General features: G+C 40.4%; 1 protein-coding gene across 1 annotated transcript in view; it reads right to left on the reverse strand.

Annotated features, from left to right (window-relative positions):
• Positions 1-2,071: 2,071 nt before the first annotated feature.
• strbp (spermatid perinuclear RNA binding protein) overlaps positions 2,072-21,553 on the reverse strand; it is a 95,747-nt gene continuing 76,265 nt past the window's right edge. The window contains exons 7-19 of the mRNA XM_085359717.1: positions 19,187-19,302; positions 18,282-18,377; positions 16,771-16,882; positions 15,857-15,954; positions 13,534-13,639; positions 12,754-12,837; positions 12,021-12,229; positions 10,408-10,560; positions 10,018-10,152; positions 9,094-9,234; positions 8,482-8,611; positions 7,708-7,761; positions 2,072-2,443 (exon numbers count right to left, since the gene is read on the reverse strand). Coding sequence (XP_085215843.1) covers positions 2,349-2,443; positions 7,708-7,761; positions 8,482-8,611; positions 9,094-9,234; positions 10,018-10,152; positions 10,408-10,560; positions 12,021-12,229; positions 12,754-12,837; positions 13,534-13,639; positions 15,857-15,954; positions 16,771-16,882; positions 18,282-18,377; positions 19,187-19,302 — 1,529 coding nt within the window. The 3' untranslated portion in view covers positions 2,072-2,348. The remainder of the gene's footprint in view (positions 2,444-7,707; positions 7,762-8,481; positions 8,612-9,093; positions 9,235-10,017; positions 10,153-10,407; positions 10,561-12,020; positions 12,230-12,753; positions 12,838-13,533; positions 13,640-15,856; positions 15,955-16,770; positions 16,883-18,281; positions 18,378-19,186; positions 19,303-21,553) is intronic.

Genomic DNA, 21,553 nt, shown 5'->3' on the forward strand with positions numbered 1-21,553 from the left:
ACATCATGCACAGCAACGGCGATTTACATTTTGTGTTGTGGGCAAGATCCCTTGTACAGATCAGCCATCAATGACAAGTCTTAAACTATCGAACATATTGATCACATACACACTAATTAAGTCAGATACGGGATGAAATGTGGTTTGGGGGTGAAAGTGGTTTGCAAAGTGGCCTGCAGAGGTGCACAAGCCACACAAGCCTAGAGACAGGCAACCTTCCATAGACAGGGAAACGTGTGTATTGAGTGAATGGTTGACGGCCACCGCCCGGTGAAATCGATCACAGACAGAGTGACGTACTGAAAACCTCCTTGTAATTCGTCACTGACAGGTTGCCTATAATTTGCGTGCAGAAGCAGATTTGTCCGCAAGCACTCAACCGACTGCTGTCCAAGCGGTAGTGAACATGAAGTAAGTGTCACGCAAACTGAAAAAGGGGATAGGTTCATCTGCAACCAAAGCAACCATAAGCCACGGGGTCATTTACCAGTCTCTAGGTCTGAGTGACTACAGCCTCAAACAGTGAAGTTTACATGAGATTAACCACTTGGCTGTGTATAACCAGCAGACGTGGGCTGGCACTGATATCAGCTGATCTGGAGGGATTGTGCTTCATTTGATGCCGCAAAATCAAATCCAAACAGAATCTGAATGGACTGCTTTAGAATTTACAGTTACCTAAACTGCCAGTAATTTTATGACATAAATTGTGCTATAACAGTAGTACTACACAATCAACTACTCAAAATTTTAGGATGACATGAAAAGCTAATTTGCCTTCCTTTACTGTACAATTATGTCAAAAGTTTGTGGTCATTGACCTGGTCATCTTAGCCTCAATATTTAGAGACACATGGCTATGACCATATCCACAGATTGAACTTTTTCTTCCCTTATACAACTGAGCTGAACACCAAATGCGAATCTGATACTTAAATTATTTTCAGGTAAGGTAACATGAGGCCAAAGACAGCTTTGACACTGATAACTACGTTCATGTACAACGATGATTAAACTGCATTCTCAGTCCAAACTCCTGATGACCCAAATCACATTTCTGTGAAAAAACTGTCCCAAATATTAATTTGTATTGTATCTTTCCCAACCTGTAAGATGCTCATGTGTTTTCGCTACCAGCAGCATCACTTCCATTCAGCAGAGAACAGCCACAGAGAGCTGGAGGAAACAATGTGTGTGAATGTGTGTGTCTGCAGAAAGAAGAAACAGTGAAGTGCCAGTGAGCTGTGCTTTTGGTCCCTATAAGGCTTGCGGGACGGAGCTGATGTGTGATCTGTGCCGAGGTGGTGGTGTGTCCATTAATGGAAGAGGGAGGAGCGTGTACATCCAAGCATACACATACTGTAACAACAGTATTCCCTGCCAGCAATGAGACTATAGAAAATGTGCTTTCTGACAGGAATAGTGTGCGTTTGTCTGTGTGTCAGTGTGTGGTTATAAGTGTGTTCAGTAGCGAGCACCTCTGGTCCGGGCAGTGTAAACAAACCTCGGGCAGCAGAGAGCGTGCTCAGAAAGGCTCAGAAAGACATCAAAGATAGAGGAAAAGTAGGAAGGAAGGAAAGAAGGAAGCATTATTATTCTAACAGCACAGGTTATAGGAATACCAAAGATAATATTGCCTCTCCTAGAACTAGCTTCAATTGCTCAGTGTATATAAAATTGGAAGAAAGCTATACTGTGATATTACAGTTACATTACACTTTATAATTCTAAAATAATTTATAACAACAATAGTTATATTTTATAGAGTATTTACATAAATACATCATCATATACTAATATTGTCAACACATTGTTATAGAAATACACCATACATATATGTGTGTGTGTATATATGTGTTATATTATAGTCACACGCACACATACATTGAATATACAATCAAAATAAGCTATTGCAATGCTGTGTTGGGTAAAACTTTGTTGGACATTCACATCTTCTCAAGTAAGTAAGTAAGCTCAAAGAGAGGAGTTCAGGTGTATTGCTATAAGAAAGACCAGCCCAGCCCTGCACAGTCACAGCTGAACGTTTCTCGTAAAATCCGAGTATTGCTTGTTGTAAAGTCGCTCTCCTCTGAGGAGATGATCTGGGTGAAGAGACGAGGAAACAGAAAGAGGTGCTTTGTGCCTCTCGGTCGATGGTTCAGATAGTTTCTGCCTTTTCTTTTTTTCTCAGGAGGAAAGTTTTGTCAGTAGACTGATCAAACTGAAACCGTTCTGAATATGTGAATCCATCAGCTGGGATTCAAAGGCAGCCCGCATTAGACGGAGAAACAGATGGGCATGTGTGCAGCCAGGTAAGTGTGAAGAGCGCCTCCAACAATGTGCTGCCTCTAGAAGTCAGAGAAGAGATCCTGTGGACCCAGATGAATGATAAAAGGAGCGATGGTGCGCGGCTGGTAGAAAGGATTGTCAATAAATAGACCACCTGCAGTGACGAAGATCAGAGAAAAAGGAAGATTGATTAATTAGTACACTTTTTTAAAACACTTTTTTAAAGTGGTATATAAGTATATTAACTATATGAGTGTATTTAAAATAGCGCAGAATGTAGAAATGTGTGTAGAAATGTCCTGTATATTAAATTAAAGCAATAGTCAAAACACTTTGGGAAATATTCTTAATGGCTTTTTTGGAAGATAAGAAGATGAGAAGATCAATGCCGCTTGTCTAATGAATATGAAGATGCATCCAAAGGACACTTAGTTTAGCAAAAATACTAGTAACAGGGGGAAACAGCGAGCCTCTCTCTGTCCAAAAATAGGACAAAAATAGGATCTAGGGGCGCCAGGAAGACTAATAGTTACACTTTTAGTTTATTTAACACACTGTGCTAAATTGTGTTATTAGGATCTGTAATACCTCTCGTGGCTGTGGAGCTGATTTTTCAGAAGAAAACTGGTTGCTTTAGAAGAAATGTACATTTTCCAGTCAGAACATTAAAAGAAGTGTCTAGTTAAAGGTCTGTCTCACTGGGTCGGACCATCGTGATAGGACAGAAAGACAATGTGCCTTATTACACTGCAAAAACTGGTGAGGAAAGGCTGGGGGAACACAACAAAGAACCCAAGCTTTTAATTCAGGCTGCACAGTCCAAGAACAAGTCTGATCCTTGGTGGCACCACCCTGCAACCAGACTCAAAGGGTTGTCTGCTGGTGTCCAGGTGGCAGATATAATTGGACACCCCTGGGGATTCTATGCCCATGTCCTGTAAAGGTGCAGAGTAAGACACTAAAAATCATGATAATTTAGTTTCTGCTGCTTTAATTTCAGCCACATTTCTACAATGCGAGCTCCTGAGCTTAGCTTGGCTAGCTGTTCCCCCTGCTTACAATCTTTATGTTAAACTAACTAACTTAAAGTGCAACAAAGCCATAAAACATATTTCCCTAAATATCAAAACCAGTAAATATTCTCTATGGATCTTTGGGTCTTTATGCATTGAAATAATATCAACCTGAACAAAAAGAATAAGAGAAAAAAACAAACACAAAATGGAAGAAGTGGTAATAGTGTTCAATCGTGTAAGATTGAAGTTAACGTCTCAGAAGGACAGAGATTATTTAAGGGCTTTATAACAACTCAGAGGAGCTCAACCAACCATTGGACAAGACATTGGGTCCTCTCATCCAATGGCTGCGCCTCATAGCCGTAACCATGGAGACGTCCTCGAAGGGGGGTGTGGTTATCACTTGCTGGTTGGATGACCAAGACGTGGTTGAAGGGCCACGGGCAGAACTCTGTCTCGATTGGCACTCTTTGACTGGTGTGTTGATGGAATAAGCTTGAGTTTCACCTTCACTGCACTCTATTTACATTGAGCCATTTTCCTCTTAGTTATTATTTATAAAGACTGTTTTTTTCTTTACAATCATCTTATAGAGGATAGTTTTAAGCCCAGGTTTTAGTGGTATTATTGGTGCTGGTGCTTAGCATCGAGGAAAAAAAATGAGCAAACACAACAAACCATACTGACAATGACACTGAAAATTATGAAACAACAACATGAAAATGCTGAAGGTGAAGTATGATTCACGGAGCTACAACTCGAATGTCAGGCAAAGATGAAAAACACTGATTTAAATGTCTGTGCAGAACATATTAAGTTTATTATTTGTAGGATGATTTATGCTAGTGAGGTCCTTTTAAGCAATGTCAGTATTCTTCTGTTGCAAAAGACTGCCGTTAGCTCACATTACAACAAATGCAATACTGTAGGCGCTAACTCTGAGAGCTGCGGGAAACCTGCCGAATATTAATTCCACATGCAGTAATGAGATCGTGCAGCTGAATGCAAGATGGAGGATCTAACTAGGGCGTTCTAAATTCATCATGTTGTCTTTGTCTTTTTCTCTGAGTAATCTTTAAGCTGAAGGTCAAAGAGATGAATTGAGAGGTGACGAGGTACTGAAATTCAATATTTGCAAATGCATGAGCTTGGAATATTAACAGTACTAGTACTATTTATAGGTTTAATAGTGTAGGTTTTATAGTACTATTTGCAGGTTTGAAAAAGGATAGGTAAATCTGTCTACGTTAGGTGACATAAGTACAAATCCAGTCCAAACAGAACCAAAGAGGAAGGCGCTACTCTAATAAGTTCCTTCTTAGCTGAAAGCCTTTAAATGAGATATACAACAGGAGCTGTTCAGCTTTTATTGAAGATAAACTTTATTTTGCAGCATTGATGATTTGTTCCTATACATCTTTCACACCACTCACATTATTTTCTTTGTACACAGAATATGTGTGATGTGTGTGTCATATTGCAAAGGATATCATCGTCTTTAGCAAGGAAAGAACAAAATAACAAAAGGCTAATATATATATATATATATATATATATATATATATATATATATATATATATATATATATATATATATATATATATATATATCGATAGATATATTACTATTTAGACTCATAGAATGAGGTAACAATTCACAGTACAAATCCTTCAAGTTTTTAAATGTTTTTATATCTTAAGAACTTAAAACCTGCAGGGTTTTTAATATTCATAAAAGTTTTTGGAACCAAAAACAATATAAAATAAGCAAAAAAGCACTTTTACAAATCTTCAGCTCAAGTCCTTAATCCTTTCCCCTTCGTCATACTGTAAAAAAGAACAAGAATAAAAACTGTCTCCCTTCTACAGAAAACCTAGGTGCATTTTGGTATGGCGTGTCTCTTATGCTAAAAGAAGTGGTAGTGGGGGACGGGGTAGGCGGGCACTTTCATGACAGGCAACAGAAGCATTCTCTTGGGCAAACCTAGAGGGGAGACATGAGAAGAGCATAGCTCTGCATGAGTTCTGGGGAACAAATAACCAATGCTCACTATGCTAAGAGCATGTCCATCAAACACCCGTCACACTAGACAAGCAGGTTCCCAGAGGTAGAAGTGTAACTGCGTGAGAAAAAGCAGGAATGTATGCACACGAGGTGACAGCCTTTATTAGTGGTTTACCACAGAAGACAAAGCGGGAGTTAAAAAGAAAAGCTAAAGTTTAATTTTGTACAATTCTGTTAATTTCAGTCTATTTGAGTCAATTTAAAAGCGTTGATTTCACAATCCCGTTATTTATTATGATTTGGAATATGGTGACCAGCAGGGCCTTTAGACAATCAGACGGGATTTTCCTAGATTTTTTTCTAGATCGTAAAGGCAGTAATAATTACGCCAGGTTGCACTAGAATAAAAAAAAAAAAAGGTTTAATCAGTGTGACTAATCCGATAATTGCTCTTGATCGCAACAATAACACTAGTGTGTACACTGGTAATGTTAATAATGATGATCAAGGCTTTAAAATTAGGAATGAAGGGGTAAAATAAAGAGAAAGAATCACCTGAAAAATAGGTAATGAAACAGAAGCTGGTGCTCGCATTGTTCCGTAACTGACACTGTAGTAATAAATCTAACAGCTTATGGAATAATCAGAAGATAGATAGCCTAAAGTAAGTGGAGTGGAGCTACACTATCAGGCTGCATCAAGGCCTGTTAGAAGGGAAATATTTTTGAACAGCGAGGAGACACAAGTGACTTTGGGGTTGCGTCAGGAAGGTCATCCGGCGTAAAAATCTGCCAAATCAAACACGCAGAGCTACCTGCTGTGGCGACCCCCTGCGAATAAGTGAGCAGCCAAAAGTTGCTTTTTATTTTTTTACCTGTTATTCTTGCAGAGCTATTTTTTTTCAGGGTCCAAGAATACACGTGCAGAGATAGAGACCAAAACACTAAAGAGAGATATCAAACGTTGTGCTGTTGCAAATTGTGTGGATGAAACATTTCGTGTCTATATTTTTTATCTAGTTCAATGCATATTTTTAATCTCCACTGAACTTCCTACTTACTTGTGGGAAGGTGCAGAGTAAGTTCAAGGTCAGGACTAGTTATACAAGCCAGATACGTGACATGTTCGGATGAGTAACGGGTCAAAGGTGCACACAGTACGAAGCAATTTATATGCTTCCACAGAACATGCAGGGCATTTAATAGCCTAGTTATGCACTACTGTTTTTCAGTTGCTTAGTATGAGGCCAGCTACTGATGTATTGTTTTGGTAAACAATAACTATTTGAAAACGCCAGCGAAGGCAGACTATTTTAGCAAGGAAAGGTGTTGCACTAACATGTAAAAAAACCCAGTTGAAACTGCCTGAGAACTAACACTGGGTTCCAGCTTTCATAAACATACTGTATAACTGAGGTGGATTTCATTTTCAGGGATGTTGGGTTCTCAGGGGGTTGTTACAAATCTGCCTGGGGCCCTCAAGGTAGTTTCTTCTAGCACATAAGACCCTTTCAAACTAGGCTGTAAGATGGACGACGAGGCCTCCTAGTACTACATGTAAAGTCCCACTGCACAGGACTCGCTCTGTTAAGGTAAATATGTGTATGGAGTGGGTTTTTCGCCAATACCTATGCTATTGAAGGTCAAGTATATATTATGTTCTGAGAACAAGAAAACAGTGTAGCAGCAGTCCTACTGATGGAAAGCTGGTGTGTATCTTAAAAGTACTGGGAAAAAAAAATTGGAACTCGTTCTATTCCTTCTGCTAATCTAAACAGAAATGCGGATGATGGCTCTACGAACAGGGCTCAGGTTAATAAAAGGTTAATAAAAGTCAAGAAACAAGGTAACTATTCAAATATTTTTTTTTTCTACTCTTTTGCATTTAAACTATTTGAAGGCAATGCCGGAAGATGTGTTGATATAAACACAATCAGGATTGTTTTTTGGATGATTTTAGATGAAAGCCGGAAACAGACGACAGCACTCTGTGCTGATAGAGCAGCAGTCCAACAATAAGAGATGAGAGTGTAAGAGGCAACAGGCAGATTAACACATACGGACTGAGTGGACAATTAGCCAAAGCACAGATCTGATTGTAGAAAGACAACAAAGAGATTAAATGTTTAACGCTAAAACTTGGATCTTAAAGGGGGTCAAGATTTTAAAATCATTTTGCGAAAAGAGAAGCAATGGATATAAAAAGCAGTCGAGGACAAGGGCTGTAAGTGTAAACCTACTGAAGATTCATTAATTTACCCACAAATGGCTAGAGAGAGAGAGAGAGAGAGAGCGAGAGAGAGAAAAAGAGAGAGTGAGAGAGCGAGAGATGGAGGGAGGTTACAGGTGGAAAAAGGAGGCTTGAGCTGATGAGGAGTGGACGCGAAGAGGCACGTACCGTACGCAGGAGCAGCTGCTGCAGCAGGGCTGTAGCCATACGGTGTCCCAAAGCCTGTTGGGAAAGAGGTTACAAGGTCTAATTCAATTCTGCACTTGTTAAATCCAAAACTAACACACGTTTCAGCTTTTGTGTAACTTCAGATGACTATTTTGGCCACTTTCTAGCAGATTCTAGCAGACAGCTATGGGTTTAAAGTATGAGACCTAAGTAGATGCTGTACTCCTCAAGCATAATGAAGATAAATCTTGCAGTGGTTTTTATGCTACACAGTTTATCTGCTCTCAACAAATTACTGCTATCCCCTTTTCTATAGGTGACTGTAGGGTATTTGTGATATTTTGCAATACAGCTACAGGGAAATGCATGGGTTTTTTTAACCACAGGAAAATAAGTAAGCGGCCTAAAGCAGAGGAAAATGTCAGAATTTTAAGGCCAAGAAAAAAAGAAAATGCCAGATCTGCAGAAACTGTCATGTCAAATAAAAAATATAATATAAAATACAGTTTAGCCAAGAAATTCTGTACAGTGGTAAAATGGGATATCGGCAAGCTTGGGAACAGAGATTTGAGTTAAAAACCATGTCCAGTATAATTTGATGTGCATTTTTCGAAGAAGAAAAATGAAGATTATGATGCAAAATGTTAAGTGGTTAACTGTGCTAGCTGTGTATTATTGATTTATATCTAAAAACAACAAATGCAACATTTACAGCGTTGCAAACTGGTGACTTTTTCTTTTGTCACATAACAAGACACAAAATCCCTTCACTACCTGGAGTGACATATCCAGGTGCAGCTGCACTGACGAAGGCTCCTCTTGCTAGGGCCGCTCTTCCTCTTCCTCTGGCAACCTGAGCTGCTACTGCTGAGGCTGCTGCTGCTGCTGCCAGGGCTCCTTTGGTCTGAACACAGGCACAGAGTACACATATTAACAATCACAATGCCAAGATCAGAAGCTGGCCATAAAGCTAGAAAAATGTGTGTTTGAACCGCATGAATGCAGCGGCACTGCAAGAACATATCAAATCAAACATGCATGTAACACTGACAATGTTCTAATGCACTTGGGTCTCATTTTATACAGATCTATATGGGAAATAGCGTTATTGACAACATAAGCGGAAGAGGGGTGATCTCATAAAAGTACTGATCTGTTAAACTTGTTAAATCAGTCTAAACAAAGTGTTATTGATTACTGATAGAGGGACACATTGGGCAAACTCTCCAACTGCTTTTTGATCAGAAAGAGTATAACAGTAATGCAAAATAGGACAGAAAGACTGGTTTAATAGTTTATTGTTGTTTCAGTGTAAATGCACATGCTACAGAGTTAATTGGGGACTTCTGTGTCAGGGTTGTGCTGCATAAGTGTGTCTCTCCTTACTTGAGGCAATATCTTCTTCTTCTTGTTTGCAGCTGCGTTGGGACCAGAGAAGAGTTTTTCCAGAGCTGCTAGGGCAGCGCTGGCCTTTGCTACCTTTTTGTTGGGGCCTGCCCCACGAAATTTCTGCCCGTCGACCTCCACCTAACATGCACACAAATATTCACAGAAATGTGTTTTATGCTTAGGGAAAAACAAAAGAAACATACTACATTTTAGACCTGTAGTGATTTATAAACAATTAATTCTCTCTTATTTTATTGATGTAGGTCTTTCTATGGGTATTCACACTTTTTATAGTACAAATCTGTTAGAGCTAAAAATCACACAATGTGGGCCAAAGGCAACGTTTTTTGAAGTCCTCAGTGAGTCAGTCAGCGAGTCTTGCTGAACAGGACGGCTTGTTTAAGGATGCCCTGCTGTCAAGCAGGCCTGCTAATCAATCAGCAGAGCGATGGAGCAACCAGGCATGTCGGAAAACAAACCACCCCACTGACTCTGCCGGGTGATGAGCCTGTTTCTGGTTGTGTACAATACTGTGCACAAGGCTTGAGACCTCATTTCTTTGTACATGTATTTTGATAGGAAATAAGTGCACTGATTTATTGAAATGTGCAAACACAAATAGAAATATAATATATATGGTAAAAACTGAATTTTTACAAATCTAACAAGATGAATGCCAATATTTGGTATGAGCACATTTTTTTAACACAGCCTGACCTGGGACACCGGCATTCCTTACTGGGTTGAGCAGACAACCCATATGCCATAAGGCTAGTGCATATATATAGATATAACTATATATGGATTTATAAAACTGGACTGACTGAAAAGGACTGAAAAAGCAGGCAATGTTCAAAGGCAACTTCTTTTTTTAAACTTTTGCTTTTGACAAGATCCGTAACAAAAACATTTTTCTCTCACCTCCATAACAAAGCGTTTGTCGTGGCTGCCTCCACTCTCAGAGATGAGCTCATATTTGAGGCCTCTTCTCTTCTCGTTTAGCTCCATGACAGGATTCTTTCCACTCGCTGTCAGTATGGGACCCTGAGTTCGCACCTGGAGAGTGAAAAGGTATTAAAGTAACTTAATTTAAAAGTGGGTTCATTTATTTATAAAATAACAAATATGACAGTTAACATGGGAGATGACGCATGGTATGAAAATGTCAGTGATTTAGGTGCGTTTCATGTTAAACCACACTGACCTCCTATTATGCTTCAGTAGCTCAAATCAAATTTTACCAGATTAAAAAAAAAGCATTTGAACTAAGCGTGTGCTTTCATTTGTTGACACACACTTCTCATTCCCTACCTCAAGCGTGTTGGAACTGTCCGAGGAGTGTGTTGGGTTATTGCTAGTGTGCGAGGAGGTCTCGCTCTTCCCCTCACTGTCCGACTTCTCGTCTGAACTCATGGGGTCCAGGTCTGAGTCAAATCCAGTCGGGTAGCCCATTGCCTGGAGAACCTTGAGATCGAAGGCAAGGAAGTAAAAATAAAGGTAGGAAAGGAAGGAAAAAGGCAGGCAAAGACACCTAAAAGGGCTAATATGCATTAAAGCAACGAAATAAAAAATAAAACCTTTAAAGTGACTAATCAAACAATCTTACATTGCTTTTGCAATATGAACATGATTTCTGATGAACTCACTTATGTTCCTTTACGTCAGATCACTTCATTCTGAGAAGACTGCATTAGTGTAATCAGGCAAAAAAGATTGAATTAAAGAAGCATGCTGAGAATCTATTTCAACCAATATCTCTTCTTGAGGCAGGAATACTGCAGTATTAATGGCTCAGCTGTACAATGGTTAGCTGATTTGAGTATCATATCACTTTAATGTAAGTCCTTGACAAGACAGCAGCACAGACAGGGAGAGAAGAAGGGAGGGAAGGACGTTGATTGTGTCACAGCTGCTCAACCAGCCCCTATAGTAAGAGTATATGTGAGAGAGCAGGAGGTAAAGAAACTGAAGGCGAGAAAGAGAGATCAAAAGATGAGCACATGAGAGAAAGGAAGTGAGCAAGAAGGAGAACAGAAAAGAAGGAGAGGTGGGGAGAAAGAGCCTTTTATGGGAATGGAGCGGACAGCGGATTATCCCAGCTCGGTGCTCTGGAGAGCCTCTTTGTTCACAACCACTTTGGGATTACATGGATTTGCCCACCTCCAACTTTCCTCGCACACACAAACACATCAGCAGGTATAGGTAGGCAAAAACATATTTGTAGCCATACAGGTTTGGCATCAGCTGGAACTTATGAAATTTTTCAGGGAGCCAACTGAAATTACCACCTTGAGGCCTCAGGCTACTGCCAACCTGTCAAGTTGGAGTTTAAATCCGTGCTCGTCCAGACTCATATGGCATGTGGCCTGAAGACTTGAATAGGTGGTCCCCAAAAATTAGTGTCACTATTTCAGCATTTGATCAAATGTAAAATGTGTTCACCATCTAAATCTTCTGCTCCTCAGTTATGGCACTGAATAATGGCAAAGGTGTTGTTGAGTGGCAATTTTGAGGTCACAGTGACCTTTAGCCAGTTCATCCTTGAGTCCAAGTGAATGCTTATGTCAGACATTAAGTCACAGCAACCGCGAGAGGCATTAGAAATTATTAAGACTATTTTTACTGTTCTCTATATGTTATTTTATCCATCCATTTTCTTCCTAGTGGAGCCTATTCCAGCTGTCATGTGGTGGGAGGAGGGCTGCACCTTAGACACAATGCCAGTCTGCCACAGGGTTAACATATAGAGATATAGACATCCCCCGCACTCACATTCACACCTGTGGCCATGCAACTGCTAAAGAGAAAGACAGCAGCCAGCAAGTTGAACTCAGAACCTTCTTGCTGTGAGGCTACATTTCTAACCAACCATGTTTAAAAAACATAAAGACACAAATGTAATCAAACACAGAAATCAAGCTTACCTTGACTGCAACGTGAAGCTTTGCAGTCTTCTTAGAGGATCCAGAGGCTTCGTAAACTGTTCCATCTAGGTCCACAGACATGGTGAAGACTGGAGCATGAACCGGCCCTGACTGGGACAGCAGGCGGTACTGCAGCCCTGGCCGGATCTGGTTCAGCCGCATCAGGGCGTTCATTGGTTGGTTGGAGTCTATGGCTTTACTGTCCAGGACTAAGGCCAAAAACAGGTAAGAGAGAATAATAGTAAGACATAAAGCCAGGGTACATTTAAAAACTGTAATGCAAAAGTTATAAAAGCTGAAATTGGACAGAGTAGAGAAAAATCAGGGTAATTTGTAATGTTTTTCAGTATTCTGCCAAGTTTTTTTTATGAGGAATAAAGGTGCCTTTAATCACTTTCCTCCTTTTTGCCAATATATAGAAATCCCTCTTTGCCTCGATTAGCTATGGTTCCTCTTCTCCTTGTACAAAGAAAATACTAGGAATGGTTGGGTGGCCTACTAAAATGTTAACAATCAATAGCATCGATGTGTCTCAGAGGAATGAAAAAGAGAGGAAGGGAGCAATAAAAGAGAGACAAGGTGAAGATAAGCGAAGCTTCTCAGTAGATAAAATCATGAAAATCGAATGATGAAAGAACATTTTCTAATATAACATACTTTGAATCATATACACTGTTAGGCTTTAAAATATAACAAGCAGACTACAATATTAGATTTGTCTTCCTCCTTGTACCTTTTCTTAGATTCCTCTTCATCTTCTTGATGAGGTCCTTGTCATCCATTGCTCCATCATCATATGGCCTCTTCAAACCTAACCCTAAAATCAAGAGACACAGATAAACACAGAGAGAATTACTAATCAATCACTAAATACAAGAGATGTTTATGTCGACTTACACATGTGGCATTTGTGTATGACAAAAACACACAAAGGCAATGTCACAGAGAACAAACGATACAAGAGAACAAGCACAGGACGGATGAACACACAGAGAAGATAAACAGAGCCGACAGGCAGACCAGCAAACAGTCAAACAATGAGGAAGACATACCAGATCGTGCCCTACGTGCACCTTAATCCATAAATGCTTTTTCCATGTCAGCATCAAAATTTCAAAAGGCCGATTTTTGATTTTCCACGAAAGTCACTTTGGCTATGTGCCAGCTCAAGATCTTATGAGATTTCTGTGAGTCTCTCTTTTTCCTGCAGAAAGCATGCACAACCTAAAGCAATTTCACTAAAGCTAAAATCCTTAGTGTGGCACTGGAGACAGGGTCAATAAAAAAACTGAGAAAAAAATGTATATAACATACCTACATCACTGAAGCTAGTTTTATTATGATTAATATGTCAGCCTTTCTGATGATGCTGGCAGTGCTACAGAAGTGCATAGAAAACACATAATCCACCCAGAAAGGTCATGACAAGTGTGAGAAGACAGCCAAGGCCTTGTCTGATCTAGAACTGGACGGGCAGGCAGAGCAGCAATGGGGAATAAAAAAAGGTACACACCTTCTTTATCAGACCACGGATATTTCTGCGATGGTTTATTTGAGGGAAGAGGCTCCATCTCTAACACCTTGTAGATCTGTCCGAACGCCATGAGCCTGAGAGCATGCTGTTGAACACAAATCACGCACCATACACAAAAAGAAAGATGATGAAAGCTGAGAAACGCATTTGAACCAAGACAGATTTGATGTCAACAGAGGCACAGCGTGCAGTATTCAAGATGTTTACTAGCATTATAAAACATTATTAAATTATTTTAAAAACAGTATAAAACATTAAAAAGGATGCAACTGGTGGAGTTACCGTAAATGTCGGGCTATAAGCCGCTACTTTTTGCACAAGCTTTGAACCCTGCGGCTTTTAGTCAGGTGCGGCTTTTCTATGGATTGTCCGTGATTTTTGTCATATCGTAAGACGATTTGTTTTGTGTGTTCCGCTGTTGTACGGCACTACGTTGCCTGGCGGAAGGATCGGGGTTCAAGAGTGGTATGTTAGTCACATGTCCGTCCGCCAGGCAACGTAGTGCCGTACGAAGTAGCGCGAAAAACAAACTTCAAAGTAGCGCTACGCGTTCAGCGGGAGTCGTGGATGATGAGCGGCGATAAACTTGCAAGTTATGCCCAAAAAGCAAGTTATGCCCAACTCCACCGGTGGATTCTGACAGCGTGGAAAAGTGTGAAAACATCCACGATCACCAACGGATTTTGAAGGGCTGGACTGCTGCATGATGGAGAGGAGGACACCGCCACGGCCCTTCTGAGGGTGTTCGACTCTGACACTGACAATGAGGATTTCTTTGGTTTTGAAAGTGACAACGAAGGAGAGAAGAAGAGTGGATGACGAAGCCATCCTGAGCCTGTTTGTATCCGACACTGGAGAAGAGGACTTTGGTGGTTTTAGTGCGTAGGAAGAAGAGAAAGATGGTGGTGAATGACTGACTTTTCTTCTTGTTAAAGCTGTGTCACTGCACCTGAGCCTAAAAGGTAGGCCGAATCTATTGTTCTGGTGTGCTGTAGGTTACTGTTATGTACTACATGTGCAAATATGTACCCATAACTTGTTTTTCAAAATATTAATAAAAGTGATGTCTCCAAACAGCCATCTCTTTCCTGACAATTCCCTTTGTGCATATTCTCTTACATATGATAAGTCAACATTGAAACACCTGCGGCTTTTGGTCAGGTGCGGCTAATGTATGTACAAAACAGGATTTTCCCCTGATTTTAGCTTGTGCGGCTAATATTTAGGTGCGCTTTGTAGTCCGGGAAATACGGTACTCTTTAAGTCTAAGTAAAGAGAGTCAAAATATCCTACAATGTTTAACTTATGTATAGCCTAGAGTCGATAAACACATGTAAGAAGCTCCTTCACTCTTTACTCTGTGATAACTCACTGTCTGTGCTGTTTGCTATATCCTGAATATCTGAGACAGAAGAACTGTTCCGATGAGGAGTAACAACAGTTCTTTAAGTTAATTTGTCACAACACAAATTAACTTAAACAACAATGGACATTTTGTACTTAAGTGAATCTGCAATACATAGGAGTATAAAGCTGGATAATGCATGGGCAAACTTCTAAATATACAATTTAAAAAAAAAAACTCAAAACACTTTCTTATCTTGCACCACAAAGCACCAAAACTGTACCCAAATTCAACCATAATGACTCATTTGTCTTTATGTTAACTTATCATGCTCAGTGTCTTACATGCATCCCTATTCTACACAAACAGATAACCAAATGGCACATAGAGACTCTGCTAATATAAATCTATTAGGGGGGTAGAGTGTCTCAGATATTAATGACACCTGGTGCAGCTCATTGACAGAACAGCTCCCTCTCTCCTATCTGCTCTTGTATCTGCTCCAATGCAATTATCCCCATTGACATTCCAGCCTCGTCCAGGCTGCCTTCAAAAGGAAATGGACGGCAAGATTCACTAAGCCACGAGGCTCAGAGGCTGCCCTGCTCGCTCAAGTGTGTGTGTCAAAGGATATGACGGCACACGCACACACACACACAAATACCACATGCGCATAAATACTGTCCTCGAGGTGTCAGAGATGGATTTATGGCTTGCAATGGCAATAGCTTCCCACACCAATCATTAAAATGCGGCACCACACAGCTCTTTCTGGTGACTGAATGTAAGTGTGTGTGTGTGTGTGTGTGCTCGCAGAATGAGTGGTTGGGGCAGCAATGAGGTCTTCCTGTCTTGCTAATGGGCATATTGCTGAGTGATTCCCACACACTGCCAGCTCAGGGCAAGAAGCACTGGGTGATAGCAATGCCATAGTTAAACTACATTGTACGTGTGTACCTGTGCACTGAAGGTAATGTCCTCAGCCTGCTGGTCAGTCATGCTGGCGAGTGTGTTTGTTGGCTCTTTCTCACACGGGTCGTGTAAACCTGGGCCTCCTGGGGGAAGTGACACACAGACATGCTAAGTCAGTCATTGTCACTTTCTGTGCCGACGGTGCAGCTCAGCAGCATTTAATTGGGCTTGACTTTAAAAGAGACAGTGAAAATCTTGAGAATTAAAATGAATGGAGAAAAACATCTTGTAGGTAAATAAACATTCTCCTACTAGTGTGGCATACATTTCCCTTTGAATTAAAATGGGTTATTTTTTATTTGCAGTTTGTTAAACTTCCACTCTTCCACTTTTAAATAGCTCCTTTCAGTCCTTCAAAGTAGGCACTTGAAAAGCACCAGTCCGAGAGGAGAACACTGGTTTTTGATCCAAAGTAAATTAGCTTTATTCAAAGACAATTTTACCCAGTGATGCAGAACACTTTGCAAAGAAGCCATTAAGCTAGCTCTAATTAAGATGCTTCCATAATAATAATGATGACCTGCCTCAGACAGCTGTGCTCTGCTGGGTCATTTATAATGTCTCGACCTCTCTTAAAAACTGCTCAAAAATGTGTCAAGCAGAGCTGTGATATATCTCCTCATCTACCCACATTAAGAACTTTATTTAGCTCTCCTGGTAAGAAATGCCAGAAAACTGTATGAAAATACATCCTCATCTACTCAAATCTTTGCAGTCACTAAGGCTACGTTCAACTCCAATTTTTTGATCAAATCCGATTTTTTTGTATGCTCGTTCACACTACAAATAAAATGCGACAGCAAACGCGCTCTAGTGTGAACGCTCAAAGCGATTTGATGCGCTTTCGCCTGCAGTGTGAATGTAGCCAAATTCCTTCATGAATACACCACACCAAGTACCTGGGAGCAGTATGCCTGAGGCCAGACACTCCATGACTCTGCGCAGCGCTTCTCCTGCCCCAAGGGGTCTGTTGCAGGTGGCAATGGCTTTCTCACAGATAAGCTCCAAGGGCTGTGAAAAAAGTTGACATAAAAACAGATAAGCATGCAATAATAGAGAAATGTGGGTGATATGTCATTAAAAGGTACATTCACTGACCACTTTGCTGCTACGTACACCCGTTCAACAGAAATTTCGAATTAGTTACATGGCAACTCAGTGCATTCGGCATGTAGACGTGGTCAGGAAGACCTGATCGAGTTCAAACTGAGCATGGGGAAGAAGGTTGATTTAGGTGATTGTGAATGTGGCATGGTTGGTGATGCTAGACGGACTGGTCTAAGTATTTCAGAAAATGATGATCTACTGGGGTTTCTCCACACAACCATCTGTAAACTTTAAAGAAATGGGCTTGGCTGGGCTTGTTGATGTCAGAGGAGAATGGTCGGACTGCTTTAAGCTGATAGAAAGGGAATGCAAAATAACCAATTTTTACAACTGAGATATGCACAAAAGTGTCTCTGAATGCACAACACTCTGAATTTTGGAGCAGATGGGCTCCAGCCGCAGGAACCCGATGCCACCCTTGTTAGGTAAGAACAGAAAACTGAGGCTATAGTTTGTATGGGATCTCCAAAAATTAGACCACAGAACATAAGAAAAAAGTGTGGCCGACAAATCTGCTGCTATTGTGTGATGTATTATGAAGGAGCATGAAGGTCACATTAAGAAACAAAAATATTATTGTTAATGTGGAGAATAAAGTCAAAATTTCCAGATTAAACTCAAAATATTGTTATTGTCAAAATGTAGAGATTTAAGTGAAACAACTGCTAGGGCTGATATAAGCGTTACAAAATGCCTCACGTAGATGAATTTGTGAAACAACTTTATCCCCCAGTTTTTCCTTCTGACTAGATGTAGCTTTCTGCACCATCGTTTCAACATTTATCACCACATTGTGCTTATGTGCTAAAAGAGAAACAGTTTTCATGTCACTAAGACTGAGTGTGAAGTGCAATGTCAATAGCGTATCTACAAAAGGCATAATTGTAGAGGGTGTAGCAGCTGTGGCAGTTCTTTGACTTCAAACAACAGCTTTAATCGCTGCATTTTGACTTTTTTCTCAAAATATTATTTCAACTTTATTCTCAAAATGAACACTAACATTTTTTTCTTTATGTGACCCCAATACGCTGTCATACAGTATGCACTGATATCTCTGAGAAATGTTTCCAGCACCTTGCCATGAAGACTTAAATCAGTTCTGAATGAAAAAGGGGGTCCAACCTGGCATTAGCAAGGTGTACTTATTAAAGTATCCAGTGAGTGTATTTAAACCATCTACACAAGTAGCTCCATTTGTAACCTGTTTCATTTATATACATTGCCTAGTTTTTAGCATAAAACACGTGATTTACAGATGATAAGTAATTGAACACAGGAGCAACAAGGCGAGCACAACACTCACCCATCCCTTCAGAGGTTCCCAGATGGGATGTCTATTGCACATATCCCTTAATATCCTGAGAACGATAACGCAGGACTTGAGTCCATTCACTCGAGCCTGAGATGGTGGAAGGGAAAGACAGAGGGAGGCAAAGAGGAAGATTAAAGGAGAGGAGAAAAGGGAACAAACTGAGTATAGGAGCAGTGGTATTTGTTCAAACACATACAGACTACCGCCTGCAGAAAATCACAAAGCCACAGTCAAAAGGAAGTGACTGGATCTTTCTAAAACTCTGTGTCGCGAAAGATGTTGAATTAGTTTACTGAACATATATGTTAATTATTATTTCTCATTATTATTATTTTTTCTTTGTGTTTTGTGTTTGTCTCTAGAATATACACAGGCTACCACTATTTTCTTTTGTTTCCTCTTCTTTCTTTTTGCCAATAAGGTAAATGAGTCGGGAGATAGATGGGAAGGGGTATGGAAGGAGAATTGAAGGGAAGCACTGACATGTTGTACGGAGCAGGCAGGTTCACATAATTGCCAAAAAGAAAAACAAGTATCAACCATTGCTTTTGTAGCCCTACGATACTTTTTTACAAAAAACTTTTAATCTCACCCTTTTCCAGCTCTACACTAAACTTTTGGAGCAGGTATGTATAAAGTGGCTTTTTTTGCCATGATGTTGCAAAACAACATCCTGCAAACTGAAAATGCAAATTAGAGGACAAAAGAAAACATTAGTGCATTTGCATTTGTTCTAACATACACATTCAATTTTACTATTTTAGTAAAATCAGTACATTTACACTCCCTGGGTGTGCATAACAGGCAGTATAGTTCTATCTGACTATTCTCTCTGGGTGAGTCGTCAGGCTACAATAAGCATCGGGCACGAAGACAGGAAGTGAGTGGGTGCCGACCTGGAACCACTTGGCGTGTCGCAGCGCTGCCAGGGCCAACAGACATCTGTGTCTATCCAGCACCTCCCCCTCCTCCTCCTCCTCAGCCTCCACTCTCTGCGCAGCAGCACCCAACACTGCCACGAAACAATAACAACCCAATATAGAGAACGTAAAACACACACACGTCAGCTTTGAGTGTGTGTGTTTGAGTGTTGCGCGCGTGAATGTACGCAGACACACCCGAAGTCGTGTGTGCGAGCATACACACACACACACATGCATGGATATTTTTGGTACATACAAGGTGCTTTTCATGCCATAAAGTTGCTCTCTCCTTGTACAAAGTGCTCACTCGCTGCACGGATTACAGATCCGCAATGGATGCCCATCAAGGGCTCCTCACTCTTTAAATGGAGTGCCATTTTCAACACTAGGATGAGTCAAATGTGTGTTGACTGCACCACATATTATCATAAATTTACTGTCCATCCTAGAAAGAGATGTGTTGAAAATTGCACAAACTAGTGAATAGCGGTTTAGTATTTTAAATCCACTCAGTAGCTAAAAAAAAACATCAGAGCAACCAATGTTACAAAAGAAGAGACAACTTTGTGGGATGGAGAGCCCCCCCACAGACATACACAAAACAAATACCTAAGGAGTGTTTGATTTACTGTGTGTGAGCACAGTTAGAGCATATCGAGTCATTTTTATTGTGCCCAGCAATGTAAATCAATCTCTCCTTTATGTATTTGACAAGGATTTTATTTATTTTGATCCAGTCTGCACCAGGCAGGAGTCAAAATAGCAGTTTTGTTTGTCTTCTGCATTACTTAAGGTGCACTTGATTTTCACAGGCTCATAGAGAAAATGATGGTGCAGAGAAAGCAATTCAACAACCTGTCTGGGCAAACACAGAATCAAGCGCTCCTAAAGTAGAACTGAAAAGGAAAAGAAAAAAAATCTAAGATAGTTTGACCCAGTCTGAGACAAACACAACACAAGAGGGATCAAGGCAGGGTTTAGTCAGAGCATCATGGTTGGTAAAAGTAGAGCATTATACTTTTATATGTAAGCATTTGATTCATGCTGCCCTACACACAGGGCTTGCTGGGTTAGTGCAGCTTCAACTGGCCTGCTACTCGAGAAACAGCACAAAGTCTGTGATATGCACGGCAAGCTGAATCAAACGCAGCTGTGTATGAATGAATGCCGTTACATGGGGTTTCCAAAGAAGGTTTTATTGTGTGCGGGACCAACTGGAGATAAAATAAAACACATTAAAGAGTCCTTTGGGGCTCTATGAAAACACAACTAGGTAAATATTTTTCTCATCAGTCTCCCATAAAAAGAAAATCCTAGCCTCGAGAGGCATTAATTTTAAATGTCAAATGCGTCCGATGTGTGCCGGAGTGAAAGCATTTATCTTGTGTTATAAAATGCAGTGTAGCATTTCCTGACAATGGCATGCCTTAGTGTGCAATCTATGTTTCAGTGTGACGTGTCCTGGTAAATCCTAAGGTCTGTCAGACTGGGCCCAGCTGTGTGTTGGACAGCTCAGCTACTAGCACATCATTAGTCTTTCTCTTCTCGCTTGTCCTCCCCCTCTTCTCTCAATCAGCGCTCTTCTTTTATCATTATCTCTCTCTGTATTACCCTTTATAACTGAGTACAGAGGGAGATTTATAAAAAAAAAAAGGAGTGAACCCCCCCCCCCCCCCCCCCCTTTACCACACAAAGCAAGTGAGCTGCATCAGTGAGTAAAGCACACACATGCATGCAAAACATGTGCATATCTTCAATAAAATATTTATCTGTAGCATAAAAATGTAACTTGTCAAATGTATAAAATTAACCCTACTAACATTAACCCCAATTCCCAAATGGGATTAAAGTGACTGGAAAATACTGTATAAATGATCACCTGTTACCAGCTGAGAAGACATAATTCACCCGTCTAACATTTCAGCTAGAGCTTATGGAAACAATCTGCATTTGTGGAAACATGGAAAGTTTTTGTTAACAAATTTTTTTAGGGATAATTAATCTCCCTAATATGTTGCTAATCATTTCCTGACAAGCCTAAACGGAGCTAAAACAGGCACTGCCACTGGTCTTAAACCACTGGTGTTTATGCCGGCTGTTGCATGTGTTAATGTGAAAAGTATTTGACCCTGCACTTTAAAATATGATCGCCATAAATCTGTAGAGTTAGATATCCAGTGTGACAGGTATTTTTACAAAATATGACTGTGTGTGTGTGTGTGTGTGGCCTCCTCCTCCTCCTTGCAGCTGAGTGAACATGTGTGCAAACCGATGTGTTCCCCTTGGTGAGAAAATACGAGGGGTCCTCTCTATCATGCCGAGGCATCTGGAATGATGTAC

The sequence above is a fragment of the Diplotaxodon limnothrissa genome, linkage group LG7, assembly GCF_057381915.1.
Source record: "Diplotaxodon limnothrissa isolate DT_005_m linkage group LG7, D_limnothrissa_male_GT1.1, whole genome shotgun sequence".
NCBI classification, from domain to species: Eukaryota; Metazoa; Chordata; class Actinopteri; order Cichliformes; family Cichlidae; genus Diplotaxodon; species Diplotaxodon limnothrissa.